The 17,389-nt window shown below is 42.2% G+C and overlaps 1 protein-coding gene across 1 annotated transcript in view; it reads left to right on the plus strand.

The window, feature by feature from the left end:
• The window catches only part of LOC309551807 (NACHT, LRR and PYD domains-containing protein 3-like), a gene marked incomplete at its 5' end in the record, with an annotated part of 111,959 nt that overhangs the window by 25,355 nt on the left and 69,215 nt on the right, over positions 1–17,389 (plus strand). Inside the window, one exon of the mRNA XM_082252503.1 lies at positions 9,541–11,257. Coding sequence (XP_082108629.1) covers positions 9,541–11,257 — 1,717 coding nt within the window. The remainder of the gene's footprint in view (positions 1–9,540; positions 11,258–17,389) is intronic.

Genomic DNA, 17,389 nt, shown 5'->3' on the forward strand with positions numbered 1-17,389 from the left:
ACCGCGGCGGTTCTGCCCGCGATCCATACGCTGACATGTGAACGGAGCCTAATGGATGATCTACTGGTATGAGTTGCCGATATTATTTTTTATCATTCAAAACTTGAAACAATAAAAAGACTGATACGTATAAAGCAGTGTTAATTTTGGCATCAAATTTTGATTTAGTTTTAGTCTTTTGACTAAAATACCATTTTAGTTTTAGTCCCATTTTAGTCATCGTATTTTTTAGTCGACTAAAATCTCTAGTATTCTCTGTTGAATAAAATCATTTTAGTCAACTAAAATCGAATGTGTTTAGTTAAATTGTAATGCATTATTTAAGCAATTCTATAGAATTTCTGCTTATATACTCCTGGAGTAAAACAATATAATATCATGTTATTGTTTATGGTGTTAAGGTTTGAACAAACCCACACATACAGATTTAGCGACTCTGGACGGTCTGAGGAGGCCTGTAATGCTGCACAGTGCTCTGGATGGTGGTCTGAGGAGGCATGTAATGCTGCACAGTGCTCTGGATGGTGGTCTGAGGAGGCCTGTAAAGTTGACCAGTGCTGGATGGTGGTCTCAGGTCTGAGGGATGGCCAGTGGCCAGGGAAAGCCTGTAATGCACACACAGTGCTCTGGACAGATGGTGGTTTGAGAGGAAGCCTCACCTCAGGCCTGCTGTAATTGTAATGTACACTACACACTCACAGTGGGTGCTCTATATGCTCTACGCTCTGGACGTGGGCGGTCATCGTGAGTCGGGACTCGGGAGTGGGACTCTTGTTGGGAGTCAGGAGGCCTGGCTGTAATGCACAGTGCTGCTCTGGTCTCTGGCAGTTCATCACAAAAAAATAATGTTATATGCATCCCAACAGCGAACAGTTTATCAGTCCTTTGTTGGCTGGTTTGATAGGACCTTTAGTACTATGGGATTGTAGGCCACACTTTCCCACCCTAGATAGTCTATAAACCATAATTAATATAAATAAAAACAAGGTATGCAGTATTTTGGCAAAAAAAGGCAGCGGCACACTTTATTGGTTTTATCCATATTCGAAACTCAAACAAACATTTGAAATGACTCAAAATAATCTCATAGTAAATAACCACATGAAAATGTAATTGCTCAGTTGTTAGAACTCGAGCAACAGCAATTTGAATATAACAAATAAAAATACAATGTCCCCCCTAGCATGCTAGGGTGACCCTACCACACAAAGGTGCTCCCAACTAAAAGGGGAGGGGGGGGCGGGGAACTTCTTCTTCTGTTCTTCAGCTGCAAAAGGAAGTACTCCAGACCAACACAGGCTTATATAGACTTATCCCTGAGGACCAGCAAATCCTTGCTTTCCCATTGGCTAATCTTTGCTGCATTACTAGGGGGCAATTTTAACCAGATAATTGCCTAACTCCCCTGGGACTAAGTGCTGCAAAATCCATATTTCAAACCTATGGTGGCCACAATCCCATGAAAGTGGGTGCTTACTGCCCCCCCCTTTTCCATGGGATTGTAGGCCACACTTTCCCACCCTAGATAGTCTATAAACCATAATTAATATAAATAAAAACAAGGTATGCAGTATTTTGGCAAAAAAAGGCAGCGGCACACTTTATTGGTTTTATCCATATTCGAAACTCAAACAAACATTTGAAATGACTCAAAATAATCTCATAGTAAATAACCACATGAAAATGTAATTGCTCAGTTGTTAGAACTCGAGCAACAGCAATTTGAATATAACAAATAAAAATACAATGCCCCACCAGCCGGGCTTGAGAATCAAGAACGGCCCAGCCCCACCACCGCGGCCTGCTCAATAGCATACTGCAAACCTAAATTAAAAATGTCGATACCAACGTCCGATAGGTGAATCCCGTCCTGTCTATATAAACCTTGGATTTCCCCTTCCAAATCCACATGGCGATAGGATATGCCGCCAATCGTAAGCATCGCCCTATTTATTCTTTTCCTCATCTTCTCCATGACTCTCCTGTTTGATGAGGACAGCCATGGGAGGCGAGGAACAATTTCAGAAAAAATAATCACCGTTTCTGGAGAAGTAAGCGTAAAAAAATGTAGATCCCTTTTAATCATGAACAATAAATCTAATGTCCTTACATTGCCTAAATCATTACCACCAGCATGAACCACCAGTATGGATGGCGGGGGCCAAATCTGAAATAACCTGGATGAATGAAAATAAAGCTGGTGCCACTGAAGGCCTCTAATCCCTTTCCAAAGTAGACGAAAGGATTCCAGACGTAAAGACAAGTTTGTCGTGTAAACACGCTGAGCTGCTCTTTTCCTTGCCCAGAAAATATACGAATGTCCCAGAATCCAAACCGTTCGCTGGACACCTGAATGGTTTAAACAAAAAGATTAGGTCTTACATATAGCTTAAAACAGTCGGATTTCCACCGCCCCATATTTTTTATAGCCCCTTCCGAAATTCCCCTCCTGGCAGCTTCCGAAGCCGCGCCTATCCTGAAGGAGTGGGAAGAAAATTTAAATCTCTGTAAACCCAACCTTTCTAAGCATCTGTGTAATACAATATCAAATTGATACTTGGTAAGGGGGGTAAGATCCAGGTGAACTAAAAATTGCTTGCCCCCGACGGGACGCAAGCTCAAAAATTGAGAAACCATAACCCAAGGACACACCAACCCACTAGATTGGGCTTGCAAAGTAATTTCAACGCCCCTGCCCAGAACATCTGTTTTTGAACTATTAAGCCAGATGTGAACTCTATCTCGGCCCAAAACTACATGCTCAAACAAGACACCGCCACTGGCTCGTTTGGAGACCGGCAAAAGTTCCGAAATACGGAAAGCTCCGAAAAAATCCAGCACAAATGCCGTCTTAAAAAGCACTGCTTCATAACTTGAATGACATACCGCACCTGTCATCCCACAAATGTCCCCAAGCAATTCTAAAGAAATGGGCCTCCTACCATCAGCTACAAAAACAGCCCTCTTATAGCCCTTCAATACTTGTTTAACGGAGAAGTAGTTCGTACACGGCTGGAAACCCCTCAAGCGGCAAAAAAAAAAGGAAATGCCCGCTAAAGTCTTCCGCAAATGGCTATGCGACACTTGTCGTTGCATCAATGCTGCCAAAAATTCCAGTACCACCTCTTCGGATGGACGACCCTCCACCAAATCCTTTGCTTCCGCAAAAGACAGCCAATCTCTCCAGGCAGCAGAGTAGCTCGCCCAAGCCTTGGGGCCACCGCACCTCGAATGGCTTTAGCCACTATATCCCGACTATCCCCCACAAATGCTGCGGGCACTTGACACCTTCCTCGTCTGCTTCTGGCAACAGCTGGCGAAAACGGTCCATCTGAAACCGAGACAATGCATAGGCTAGATTGTTCATAACTCCTGGCGTGTGTTTTGCCTTCAGCCAAATGTTACATTGCAAGCACAACAAAACTATCCTCCTGAGCACTCTGATGACAAATAAAGACTTGGATGACAGGCAGTTCACTGCAAACAATACTCCCTTATTATCCGTTTCAACCAAGATCCGTTTGTTTGCAAAAAAATCTTCCCCACAACTCTAATGCCACCAAAATCGGGAAAAAGTTCTAGCAGGACCACGTTCCTGGTCAAACCTTCAGACCTCCATGCCTCCGGCCATTCCGCACAGCACCAATGGGACTGCCAAATAGCTCCAAAGCCTTTGGAGCCAGCGGCATCCGTAAAAAGATGGAAATCCGGAGAAAAAACAAATTCCGATTGAAAAAATGACTGCCCATTATATGTCTCCAAGAAGTTCGCCCATACCAACAAGTCCTCCCTCAAGGAGCTAGTGACCCTAATGTGAGCAAAAGGAGACTTCAATCCTGAGGTCGACAAATAGAGCCGCCGTGAAAAGACACGCCCATGGGCATAATTCTGCACGCAAATGCCAACAGGCCCAACAAAGACTGCATGTCCTTCAGCGTCTCTTTACGCTTAGCTAATACCGTCCGTACTGAAATCTTCAACTTCAACAGCTTGTCTGCTGGCAAACTGAATTCCAAACGCAACGTATCTATACAGATACCCAAAAAAACGAGGCTCGTGGATGGCATACAAGTCTTTTCCTCCGCCAGAGGGACACCAAATTCATCAGAAATTTCCCTAAAGACCTGCAACAAGCGCAAGCATCCGTCAGAAGATGGAGGGCCTACAAACAAAAAGTCGTCCAGGTAGTGAACTATAGCATCACTGCCTGACCTACAACTGACGACCCAATGCAAAAAAGTCGCAAATGATTCAAAATACGAGCAAGATAAAGCACACCCCATAGGGAGGCATTTGTCAAAAAAAATAAAAAATAAAACCCATCCAACTGAAAACCTAAGGAATTGAAAGCTGAAGGCGCTATGGGTAACAAACGAAAAGCAGCTTTTATATCAGCCTTGGCAAGCAAAGCCCCAGGCCCAAAAGCTCTAATTTTAGCAATCGCCTCTTCAAAAGTTGCATAAGAGACTGAGCACAACTCTTCTGCAATATCGTCATTCAACGATTCACCCTTAGGGTAGGACAAATGGTAAATGACCCGAAATTCTTTGGGCTCTTTTTTGGGTACCACTCCCAGAGGAGATAAACGAAAGTTAACAAAAGGTGGGTCTACAAACGGACCCGCAATCCTACCTAGCTCAATCTCCTTAAAAAAATTTTCCCCAGCCACCTGCGGAAAATTAGCCACCGATTTCAGATTTCCCACATCCGTACATCCTGACCCCGCAAAGGAAGGCAGAGAAATGCCTATTTCAAAACCCTCAGTGAGAAAAAGCGCTTTCTCCCTGTCTGGGTACCTGTCCAACCATGGACGCATTTTTCCCAGCCTCACCGGCGTGCAGGCTTTTCGGAAAAATATCCTTCTGCTGTTGACCTAAACCAGTAACTGCATTCTTCTTAAAGCACTTTACCGCTGGGTGCTGGCTGGCGCAAAAAAAGCATTCATGCTTGTAACGGTATGAGGCATTCCACCGGCACTGGCTCTCATTAAAGGCAAAACCAAAACCTCTGCGGTAGGCTGCATTCGCAGCACTAGCAACAGGCTGTTTGGGTGCTAACTGCCTTTGGGGGGCAATTAAATTTAACCACAGGCCGACGTCCTTCATACCCCACCTTAGTGAAGGATGCACCGACAATTTTTGTCTGAAGGACTCGTCATAGAAATACCAGCCCAGCCCCCCAAAACTCTTGTACGCTTCTAATACATGATCCACATGTTGGAATAAACCCCCGCATCTGTCAGGATGCTTTTCCGCCATAACCCCAAATATGCAGAATGCCTGCAACCAGTTGTGGAAGGACCTAGTTACACTCCTACGCCTTTCCTCCTCCTGCTTATCATCCTTCCTATCCATCTTCCCTGACAATTCCCTGTGCGCAGGTAAAAGGGACAAAATGTCAACGAATTCACCCTTCCAGATTTTTGCTTTGACCGACAGGCTCAGGTGGTAACCCAGAGGCGACACCTCACATGGCATGACATCCTTCATGCATGCCTCCGGAACTCTACATCCCACCTGTGGTATCATGTTCAAAGAAAAATCATTATGCACATCATTGCGTTCAGGAGTAAAGGGAGCACAAGGAGGGACAGAGGTAGAAGACACAGCAGGACAAAAAACAGTATTATAAGGTGACTGCATATTTAACACATTGACATTATCAGGTGGATTAATAGCAGGAGAAAATGACTTTAAAAAGGCAGACAAGGAGTTAACCAAGCCTGATAACTGAGACAACTCACCAGCTGCTGGAGGGATAACAGCTTCTCTCCCTGCCTCCACCTCCAGCAGCACATTGGAAGACACAGAGCTGTGCCTAGCTCTGGACTGAGGGATCCTGTTGTCTTCATTAGCACTTGTATCCTGTAGGGGGCAGACCTGTGCTGGGCTTGTGAGGAGAGGAGAAGGGGGATGCCCTCTCTCCACTCTAGGACCCGCCCGCTGTGCACCGTTCCGTCCTCTTCTCCCTCCTGGAGCTTCTCCTTCAGCCTTTTCGATAAGCTGCCTCAACAGCGCTTCCATCAGGTCAGTAGTAGAGGGACACAGGAAAGGTCACTTAGGAAATTCTGTCACAGCCGACTGCTTCTTTCCCAGGATTTCTGAAATTCCTCTCTGCTCTGAACTTCTTCTTCTGTTCTTCAGCTGCAAAAGGAAGTACTCCAGACCAACACAGGCTTATATAGACTTATCCCTGAGGACCAGCAAATCCTTGCTTTCCCATTGGCTAATCTTTGCTGCATTACTAGGGGGCAATTTTAACCAGATAATTGCCTAACTCCCCTGGGACTAAGTGCTGCAAAATCCATATTTCAAACCTATGGTGGCCACAATCCCATGAAAGTGGGTGCTTACTGCCCCCCCTTTTCCATTCCTTTGGACTATGCCCATTGGAGAGTTTGTGAACACATAATTAAGATCTAGATTATTTTTGCTTAGTTCAACAAAGTTATATGTGAAAAATAACATTTATATAACCATTTGTTTAGATGTTTTTAACTATTGGCAAATATATGTATATTTTATTTGCAGTGTTATATGTTTCTTCTGCGTGTTTTTTGAATAAAATTAGCTATATGGTTAAGTATTGTAGCTTGTCACTGGAGCGTTCCTAATTACACTTTAATTATTGTTTATACAGTACATTAAGGGGGTGTGATGGAGTAAAGTCCTCCTTTGTAGGGGACTGATTGTGCAATGAAGGAATTTGCTGAAAATATTAGTCATTTTAAAATGGTAAATGTCGGAAAACAACACTAGCATCTGCAACATTTACTATATTATACATTTTGTGAGTGTCATTATTACCTGAAAGTATACAGTCTTTTTAATGCAATGCATGGTGATGGGACAGTAGACAGGACTTTCTTACTTAATCTAATACTTATCTTATATAAAAAAGATGACACTCACACAAACTGTTGGATTGAAAAGGCCGCGGCCGTTTATTATTTATTTAAATAACATTAAAACTCATCAAAGCTTTCAGCTCATAAATAATAAACCCAACACTACGATCCAGGTTTATAATAATAAAATATTCAATAAAAAATATCCAAATCAAATCAATCATATAACTTAAACATATCGTCCCCCTTTGCAGCTTACAAAGGTGATCCAAAATAATAAAACTGGCCGTGACAAAAACAAAAGGTCGCTCCAGGCTTCTGAGGTGGTCTGAGGGTCCCGCTACCTGTGCGCCCCCTTAAATAGGGCTGGGCTGAGGTAAAGAAGGCGGGAAACTTATCTGGAAAAAACAAGTACCTTACACAATTTCCCAAGCTACCTGAACCTCTAACTATGATAGGGGCTTATTTAACCAATCAGCAACTGTAAATGTATTATTCCCCTTAGTAACTCGATTTCTCCTCACAAAAACCCGCCAAACTGAATTCCTGTCATAGCTAACTGCCTGTCACTGTCCCATATAGAAAAGGGGCTTATGAAACCCCTTTTCTTTCTATTCTACTGTAGTATGCTTAGTGAAAATGTAGTAATAGACAGATTAGCTCAAAGGAGAAGCTAATTACATGAACTCAAATTTGGTGAGGTTGTCGGAGACGCCAAAAAATCCAAATGCAATCTGATGTGCTTACATGTGAGAAATACATCCCTCCCTATGCAGTCATTTCTGAGGAGACTGTTGCACTCAAATGCTTGCAGTTTGGCGAGATCCAAATTTGGAAGTAGTAGGGTACTGGTGGCCAACGGTGTGGTAAAGATCTAATAGGATTCATGTGCTTTGAGTCTCTTGAACCTGTCAACATTTGTGGCAATCAAGATTTGTTGTATAGGTGTGACTTTTAAGTTGTCCACTGTTTTATTATGAAATATATGAAAGATTGTGAAGTGTTTATGCTTTTTGGTCTATTTGGATGTTTCTTCTGTATTGCCCTATTCTGGCTCCTAATTTTTGAGTGGTTCATCCCACATACTTTAGTCTGCATGGACACTGTAGGGTACTGTGAGGGCTGGCTATCTGTGTCCAATGGAATTATTGATTGTAAGGACCCCATTGGCCACACAGTCATTGCTTGTTATGGTGCACTATAACTGCCAACAATGCTTTGAAAAAATACATACTTTGCTTATCCTTGACTAGGGACGCTGTACCTAAACGAATTTGACGTCCTTTTTTCCCCACAAACAGAGCTTTCTTTTGGTGGTATTTGATCACCTGTGCGATTTTTTGATCATGCGCTATAAACAAAAAAAGAGCGTCAATTTTGCAAAAATAACAATATTTTTCACATTTTTTATATGAAATTCCCACAAAAAAAAATGTAAAAATCAAATTTTTTTAACATTTTCGGCCAATTTGTTCTATGCTACATATGTTTGGTAAAAAAATCGCAAAAAGCGTATTTTGATTGGTTTGCGCAAAAGTTATCGCGTTTACTAACAAAGGGAAAGATTTTTGTCATTTTTGGTGTTTTTTTTTTGTAATGGCGAGTAATGGCGGTGATCTGCAATTTTTTTTTTTTTTTTGCGGGACTGTGACATTGCGGCGGACAGCTCGGACCCTTGACTGACATTTTTGACACTTTTGGGGTTACCGGTGACATTACTGCAGTAATCAGTGCTATATATATATATGCACTGTTACTGTAAAAATGACACTGGCAGGGAAGGGGTTAACTGTATTGGAAAGGGAGGGGTTAAGTGTGTCCTAGGGGCGTGTTCCTAACTGTGATGGGACATGGCTACTAGTGTAAAAACAGAGATCAACGGTCCTACATAGTAGAACCCTCTGATCTCCATTTTTACACAGGGGAGAATGACAGGCGGCTTGTTTACATTAGCCGTCTGCCTTTCTCCCTTCCCGGCAAACGATCGCGAGTGACCGGCGGACATCGGGTCCGCCGGTCACACGCACTGACTTCTTAGGGAACGAGCCGGGGCGGGTGCGTGCCTCAGTGGGCGCGCGTTCGCCCGCTATTGGCTCACAAGCCGGTGACAGGCTAGTGACGTATATATACGTCACTTTGCCTGGCCGGGGCTGACCGCCGCAGTATATGTACTTGCGGCAGTCGGCAAGTGGTTAAGGCGGCTTCAGAAAAAAAATAAATAAATAAATAAATAAACTTTCTATATCTGACCCTTTAATGAGCATGTATACTTGCTGGCTTGGAAAGAGAAGGCAATAAGCATGTGTCCCCCTGTCGCTCCATAGAGGAGAGTTTAGGGCAGGTCATCGCTGAAGATGGCTGGCAAACTCAAACATCTATCCAGTATCTCCTAAGATGGTAGCGCTGCACTGCTCAATACTGGCTCACATGCAAGAAAGAGGCAACACTTCTGAGTAAGGTTGTCAGTCCTTCTGACTCTCCATTGTAGGGACATCCTGGAATAAAATTCTTACAGCCAACACAAAAATGTCTTTTTTTTTAAAGCTATGCCTCACTTTACTTCACTTTAGTGTTATCTTTTTTTTTTTTCTACTAAAATGATTTCTTGGTTTTCAGTATATGGGGGCATAAGTATATGGGGGCTGTACAAAAGTCTCCCGCTAAAGATTAAATATTTTCTAATATATTCCCAGATCTTCAGGAAAAGCACAAACAATATCTGATGGAGAAGACTCAGACTCTAGCAGAGCATAAACCCCCAGGAACTACCATTGAACCACAAAGATTCCTCATCAATGAGCGTTATGTGAACTTGGTTGTGGTTTCCACTGATCAGTTCAGGCAGCGTCAACAGAATGAGCTAATTCAGACTGGAGTAAAACTTGAGAAACTCTTGCAGGAAACACAAAGTAGACTGGAACACATTTCCCTCAATAAGCTCTTCCGCTGGAACCACCATTCACAATGTGAACCACATGCAGTTATGGTGAGCGGCGTTCCAGGTATAGGGAAGACCACACTGATGCAGAAATTTGTCTATGACTGGGTGACTGGAAAACTCTACCAGAGATTTGCTTTTGTCTTCTTCTTCAGATTCCGGGACCTTAATAAACTTGAAGAGGTCAGCTTGGAGGAGCTGATTCTTGATAAATATCCATATCTGGGGACTCAGATTGGCAATATTTTACAACATCCAGATAATCTTCTGTTTCTATTTGATGGCTTAGATGAAAGTATTCACCAAATAGATTTCAGATCAAACACACTGTGCACCAATCTAAAATGGAGAAGAGATTTTAGCACTATTGTGTCTAATTTGGTGGGGCAGAATCTTCTTAAAGGTTGCTCTGTACTAATAACTAGCCGTCCAGCCAGACTGGCATTAGTTGATTCTACTGTTTTTCAGAGAATAGCTGAAATTATGGGATTTCTCCCCGGAAACAGACTGGTCTATTTTGAACATTTCTTTGGAAATAAGGAATTGTCAGAAAAGGCTTTTCATCATGTACAAGAGAATGACACACTGTACACTTTCTGTTATATTCCATCATACTGCTGGATCATCTGTACAGTATTATCAATGTGCTTCAGAGCCCAACCAACAAACACTGACCAACTGATGGTATCGTTGCCCAAAACAGTGACACAACTCTTTGTGACTTTTGTCTCCAACATTCTGGCCAACCACAACCAGAATAAAGATGGTGGTCACACTGTCTCGGAACTACTGACATCTATTGGGTGGATGGCAGAACATGGAGTTATGAATCACATCATTGTATTTGATAAGCGTCATCTGGAATCATTCGGTTTGAGAAATGAAAAACATCTCTTTTCATGTTTCATGATGGAGTCTGGTCAGCCTCCTGATGTGGATTTCACTTTCCTACATCTTACTCTTCAGGAGTTTTTTGCTGCTTTAGTTTATTTTATTAACTATAATCCTTACAGATTACTGGAAGCGCTAGATAAGGCTGAATCTTACAAAGACGGCCGTGCTGAAATATTTCTCCGTTTCCTCTGCGGTCTCTCAGACTCTTCTACTAGATCCATGCTAAAGTCTCATTTGGGAGAATTGTCTACTCAGGCTGCGAGAGATGTCATTAACTGGATCCAGAAGAAAACTACAGAAGAATCAAGTCTTGACAAATCCATAGTAGACAAGAGAGAGCTTCTTAACGTGTTCTACTTTCTTTATGAGAGCAGGAATACATTTCTTGTGTCACAATGTATTGGATCAAACAAAGTTGACTTTTCTGGTGTTCCTCTGAGTCCTCTGGACTGCTCTGTGCTGTCGTTTATCCTTCAATCCTGCAGAGAGACAGAAGAAATAAACTTAAGTAAATGTAATATTCAGAGTGACGCACTGAAAAAACTTATACCGGCTCTGGGCACAAGCAAGACTTTGAGGTAACGATAAATAAGGTTTATGTTTGTGTAGTCATCATAAATAATTATGTGAACACGTCAGATAACATTATTGTTGTAATTAAATAACATGTTTATTGTTAAATATTTAAATTTTCACATTAAAAAATAAACAACAAATGAGTAGAGGCAATATAAACCAATTTATAGAATGTTGATTTTAAATGCAAATAGCATTGATAGCCTTGCCCCAGTAACTTGAGTTTCTCTGCCTTGACTTGTTCAGGCTGCACAAAGAAACCAACTGGGACTCTGTCTGTACCTTACATAAAGGCACCAATGTGTTCTTCCAGTGTGACCTTGAGGAGTTCACCAGATTTTAGATATTGTATGATGCGATAAAAACACATTTAACCACTTGCCTTCCTGCCCAGACCGATTTTCAGCTTTCAGTGCTCTCACATTTGGAATGACAATTACTCAGTCATGCAACACTGTACCCATAAAAAATTTGTGTCCTTTTCTTCACACAAATAGAGCTTTCTTTTGATGGTATTTAATCACTACTGGGTTTTTTATTTTTTGTACTATAAATAAAAAAAGACTGAAAATATTGTGAAAAAAACACATTTTTCTTTGTTTCTGTTATAAAATTTTGCAAATTAGTAATTTTTCTTCACAAATTTTGGCCAAAATTTATACTGCTACTTATCTTTGGTAAAAATAACCCAAATAAGTATATATTATTTAGTCTTTGTGAAAGTTATAGAGTCCACAAGTTATGGCGCTAATCATTGAAAATTGATCACACTTGACCACACCTGATGTACTGAAGGCCTATCTCATTTCTTGAGACACTAAAAAGTCAGGAAAGTACAAATACCCCCCAAATTAACCCTTTTTGGAAAGTAGACATTCCAAGGTATTTAATAAGGGGCATGGTGAGTTTTTTGAAGTTGTAATTTTTTCCCACAATTCTTTGCAAAATGAAGATTTTTTTATTTTTTTTTTTTTTTACAAATTGACGTATTAACAGGTTATTTCTCTCACACAGCATATGTATACTTGCAACTACACCCCAAAACACATTCTACTACTCCTCCTGAGTATGGCGATACCACGCGTGTGAGACTTTTTCACAGCCTAGCCACATACAGAGGCCTAATATCCAAGTAGCACCATCCGGCATTCTAGGAGCATAAATTAGACATATAATTTCCTGACAACCTATCGCACTTTTGAAGGCCCTGGACCACCAGGACAATGGAAACCCCCATAAAATTACCCCATTTTGGAAAGCAAACAGCCCAACGTATAATTTTTGAGGCATAATGAGTCTTTTGAATATGTCATTTTTTTCCACAAGTTTTTGGAAAATGTGGACAGAAAATGAAAACCCATTTTTTTTACACAAAGCTGTCCATTTATGCAATATTTCTAACACATAGCATGTACATAGCAAAAATTGCACCCAAAAATACATTCTGCTATTCCTCCTGAGTATGGCGATACCACATGTGTAACACTTTTACACAGCCTAGCCACATACAGAGGCCCATCATCCAAGTAGCACTTTACACAATAGGTATGTATAGTTGGTAAAAAGGCGCTGGTGATCTTTTTATAGTGCTATATACAAATACTTAAGATATAAAATTATTTTCATACAAATCCAATAAAAAATAGATATTACATATATAATCAATATATATAGTAGAAGTGCACATGCTATGCTGTACTTGTGCAAAAAAGAATTATTGCAAATCAAAGTGCTTGCTAGTGCATCCACATAATAAATTAAAGTGCAAGTGCTATCCTTTACTTGTGCAAAAAGTTATTATTGCAAATCAAAAGGGCTTCCTAGTGCATCCACAAAGCATAATAAATTATGTCACATATAATATATCATTAAACTATATCAACATTAAATTAATCGTGCTCACTTTTACAGTGCTCCAAAAAAAAAAAAAAAAAAAAAGTGATTACAGTGTCTATAATATTAAATAGTCCAGAGCAATTCATGCAAAAAGGTGCTTGTGTAAACTTGATTGCTTGGATCTATAGTGCTCCAGGTGAAGGGGTGTGTCACACGTTGTCTCTTACCAGATAAAAGCAGGTCACAAGGACCCCCAACGCCTGTGATCCCTTTAAATGGGTGGATCAGACCTCTACTCGACTTCTTTTCCAGAATATCCTGCTCCTTTTCCCTTTTTGTGCGTTACTCGTATATAGGCAGTACAGTCCGCATATATAAAGATATATAAGATAGCCACAGATAGTGTAATACTGTTTATTGTAAAAAAATTACACAATAAAATAACAATTGGCTTCTTACATTTCGTTGTGCCCTCCTGGCACTGGGCAATTGGGCAGTTAGTATCGTGCGGGTATTAGGAAGACAACGTCCGAGGATCTGCAGTACCCTCCTGTATCTCCTTTTCCCTGTTTATTTGCGGCGGTCTGCGTGCGTCCCAGCCACTGCTCCGAATGCCTCTATTTCCTACTTCCGGGTTTAGCAGAGACCACAATGCATTTCGCTATGCTTGCGTCATCAGGCGGTCTCTGCTACCCGGACTATCGTCACTAAATATCGCTGGCTTTGTTTTGATTGGCTAATACTGGATTTCTCCTGGAAACTCCCTCTTCGGTGTTGCCATTCCTTTTAAATTCCATTGCCAGCTGACACTGAATATAACTTTATCTTTATTTATTTATCTGCCAAAAATTAAAATTATAAGATCGATCTTTTATTTAATTCATTTGAACTATATAAAATTAACCTTATATTAAAACTTTGCTTTGTAACACAAAGTTGTCCATTTACACCACTTTAAGACTGGGCCTATTTTTAACACTTGGTGTTTACAAGCTAAAATCATTTTTTTTGCTAGAAAACTACTTAGAACCCCCCAACATTATATTTTTTTTTAGCAGAGACCCTAGAGAATAAAATAGAGATCGTTGCAATATTTTTTATCACACCATATTTGCGCAGCAGTCTTCCAAATGCAATTTTTTATGAAAAAAATTCACTTTTTTTAATTAAAAAATAAGAAAACAGTAAATTTAGCCCAATTTTTTTCGATAATGTGAAAGATAATGTTACGCCAAGTAATTAGATACCCAACATGTCATGCTTCAAAATTGCGCACGCTCACAGAATGGCGCCAAACATTGGTACTTAAAAATCCCCATAGGCAACATTTTAAAAATGTCTACAGGTTACCAGCTTAGAGTTACAGAGGAGGTCTAGCACTCAAATTATTGCTCTTGCTCTAACGATCGCGGCGATACCTCACATGTGTGGTTTGAACACCGTTTACATATGTGGGCGGGACTTGCGTATGCGTTCGCTTCTGCGCGCGAGCTAACGGGGACAGGGCGCTTTAATTTTTTTTTCCCCTATTTATTTTATTTATTATTTTTTTATTTTTACACAGTTTTAAAAAAAATATATGTTTTGATCATTTTTATTCCTATTACAAGGAATGTAAACATTCAATGTAATAGAAATAGGCATGACAGGTCCTCTTTATTGTGATATCTGGGGTCAAAAAGATCTCACACCTCACAACTACACTAAAAAAGAAAAAAAAAAAAAATTGTTGAAAAAAGAAAAAAAAACAAAAAAAAGGCCCTTTAAACCGGTTGCTAGGCAACAACTTTTGACGTAGCTCCGGTCCTCCAAAACCATAGAGTCGAGTGAGGGCCATCTTGCCCTCGCTCGACTTCCTGTCTCTGAGGATTCGGGACCGGATAGTTTTCCCCGCTGCCGGCGGGTCCGGTAAGCTGGGAAAACATCTGGGACGCGGCGGGAGGGGGGGGGCACCTATTCCCCTGCACCGTAAGGGTAATTCTGCGGCAAATCCGCCACTGGGACCACCCTTATCTGAAAGCCGACCACCCGCCGTTTAAAAAAATACTATCTGCTGCCATAACCCCAGTATTTAGCTTTTAATGGCCGACGTATATAGTCGTCAGGCGCTCGGTAAGTGGTTGCATGTATATAGCAAAAATTGCACCCCAAAATACATTCTATAAAGGAAAGTGTACAGGAATAGTCTGAGTCCATCTCCGATTCGCTACTACTAGCGATTTCAAATTCCGAATCGGATTCGGATATGGATTCGGATACTGATGAGAGCTCCCCGGTGCTCTCATCAGTCATAGAGAGGACCTGAAGGGCCTCCTTGCTGCTGTATATCCTTTTTGACATGCTGGCTGTGATGGGCTGTGCAACGGGTGATGGTTGACTGCGGATGATCACTGATGAGTGGCAGGTGACTGATAGGTGGCAGGTGACGGTCACTGATGGGGTGACAGGTGACGATGACTGATAGGTGGCAGGTGACGGTCACCGATGGGGTGACAGATGACGATCACCGATGAGGTGACAGATGACGATGACTGATGGGTTGACAGATGACGATGACTGATGGGTTGACAGGTGACGATGACTGATGGGGTGACAGGTGACGATGATTGATGGGGTGACAGATGACGATCACTGATGGGGTGACAAGTGACGATGATTGATGGGGTGAGAGATGACGATCACTGATGGGGTGACAGGTGACGATGATTGATGGGTGACAGATGACTATGACTGATGGGGTGACAGGTGACGATGATTGATGGGGTGACAGATGACGATCACTGATGGGGTGACAGGTGACGATGATTGATGGGGTGACAGATGACGATCACTGATGGGGTGACAAGTGACGATGATTGATGGGGTGAGAGATGACGATCACTGATGGGGTGACAGGTGACGATGATTGATGGGTGACAGATGACGATGACTGATGGGGTGACAGGTGACGGTGATTGATGGGATGACAGGTGACCGGCGATGGTCACCGATGGGTGACAGGTGACGGGCGATGGTGCACGGCGGTACTGATGGCAGTCTCTGGTGACAGGTGCACTTTAGGCTACGTTCACATGTGAGCGATGCTGTGCAATGTTGCCACGATTTCTGCCTGCCAAATCGCGGTAACATCACGCAAACAACGCATGACGCCCCAAAGAAACTCTGGTACCTTTTTTGGGTGTCATGCGATGTTTGCGCAATGTTACCGCGATTCAGCAGGCGGAAATCGCGGCAACATTGCACAGCATTTGGGGTGCTATTGCAAATCACGGGCAACGCACAGGCGCCCCGCGATTTGCAATGATTTCCGGATCACAGGCAGAATCGCAGGGATTCTGCCCGCGATCGCAACGCTCACATGTGAACGTAGCCTTATGGGTGGCAATTTCTGGGCACTGATGAGGTGACTGTTGGGTGACAGGTGACATTGGGGGGGGGGCTGAGGACTGTGTGGGGACCTTTATTTTTGTGATTTTACTTTGACAGGTGTACAGAGCAGTAACTCACTGTTTCTAGCTCTGCTCTCCTCACACTGGAAACTGTATGAGGGGAGAAGAGCTAGTAACAGTGAGTTACTGCTCTGTATTTACATTTTGTGATCGGCTGTGAATGGATTCACAGCCGATCACATAGTAAACAGCCACTGTCAGTGACTGTTTACTACTGCCGGTGACAGCTGTGTTCCTAGGGAACACAGAGCCACCGACATGACCGCGCTGCGCGCTCCCGATCGCGCATGCGCGGTCTTCTCCTGGGCTCCTCTATTGTGATCGGCTGTGTGATTAGATCACAGCCGATCATGTGGGAAACAGCCATGCCAGTGACGCGCTGTGTCCCGGGGACACGCCGCCACCGACAGTGCAGGGCGGCGCGCACACGATCACGCGCCTGCCCTGCCTGAGTGCCAGAACAATGGTCGCTCCGTCCCGCCGTCATTTGACGGTGGGCGGGCGTAAAGTGGTTAAATGATATGCTGCTGACTTGGTTTCTATTCTTTCAACTAATAACCTGCAACAATGAAAACATTTTTTTTTTAATTCTGCTTAGATTTACTGAAATAGATTCGTTTTTTTTTCTTTTTTTTTTTAAATACTAATATGGTGGACGATTGTCAGACTTTTGATAACCATCAGCCACCCTTTAGGATTAATGTGCTCTCCACTGGATTGCATCCTTCCCCAACACTCCTCTGTCATAAAGGATAACCCCAGTGCCATATCTGCCTATTCTCATGTGACAGGAGAGAGAAACTATGAAAAAAAAAAAAAAAAAAAAACATGAACTTTAATCCAAGTCTT

This window comes from Pelophylax lessonae (genome assembly GCF_965119305.1).
Source record: "Pelophylax lessonae genome assembly, chromosome: 3".
Taxonomy (NCBI): domain Eukaryota; kingdom Metazoa; phylum Chordata; class Amphibia; order Anura; family Ranidae; genus Pelophylax; species Pelophylax lessonae.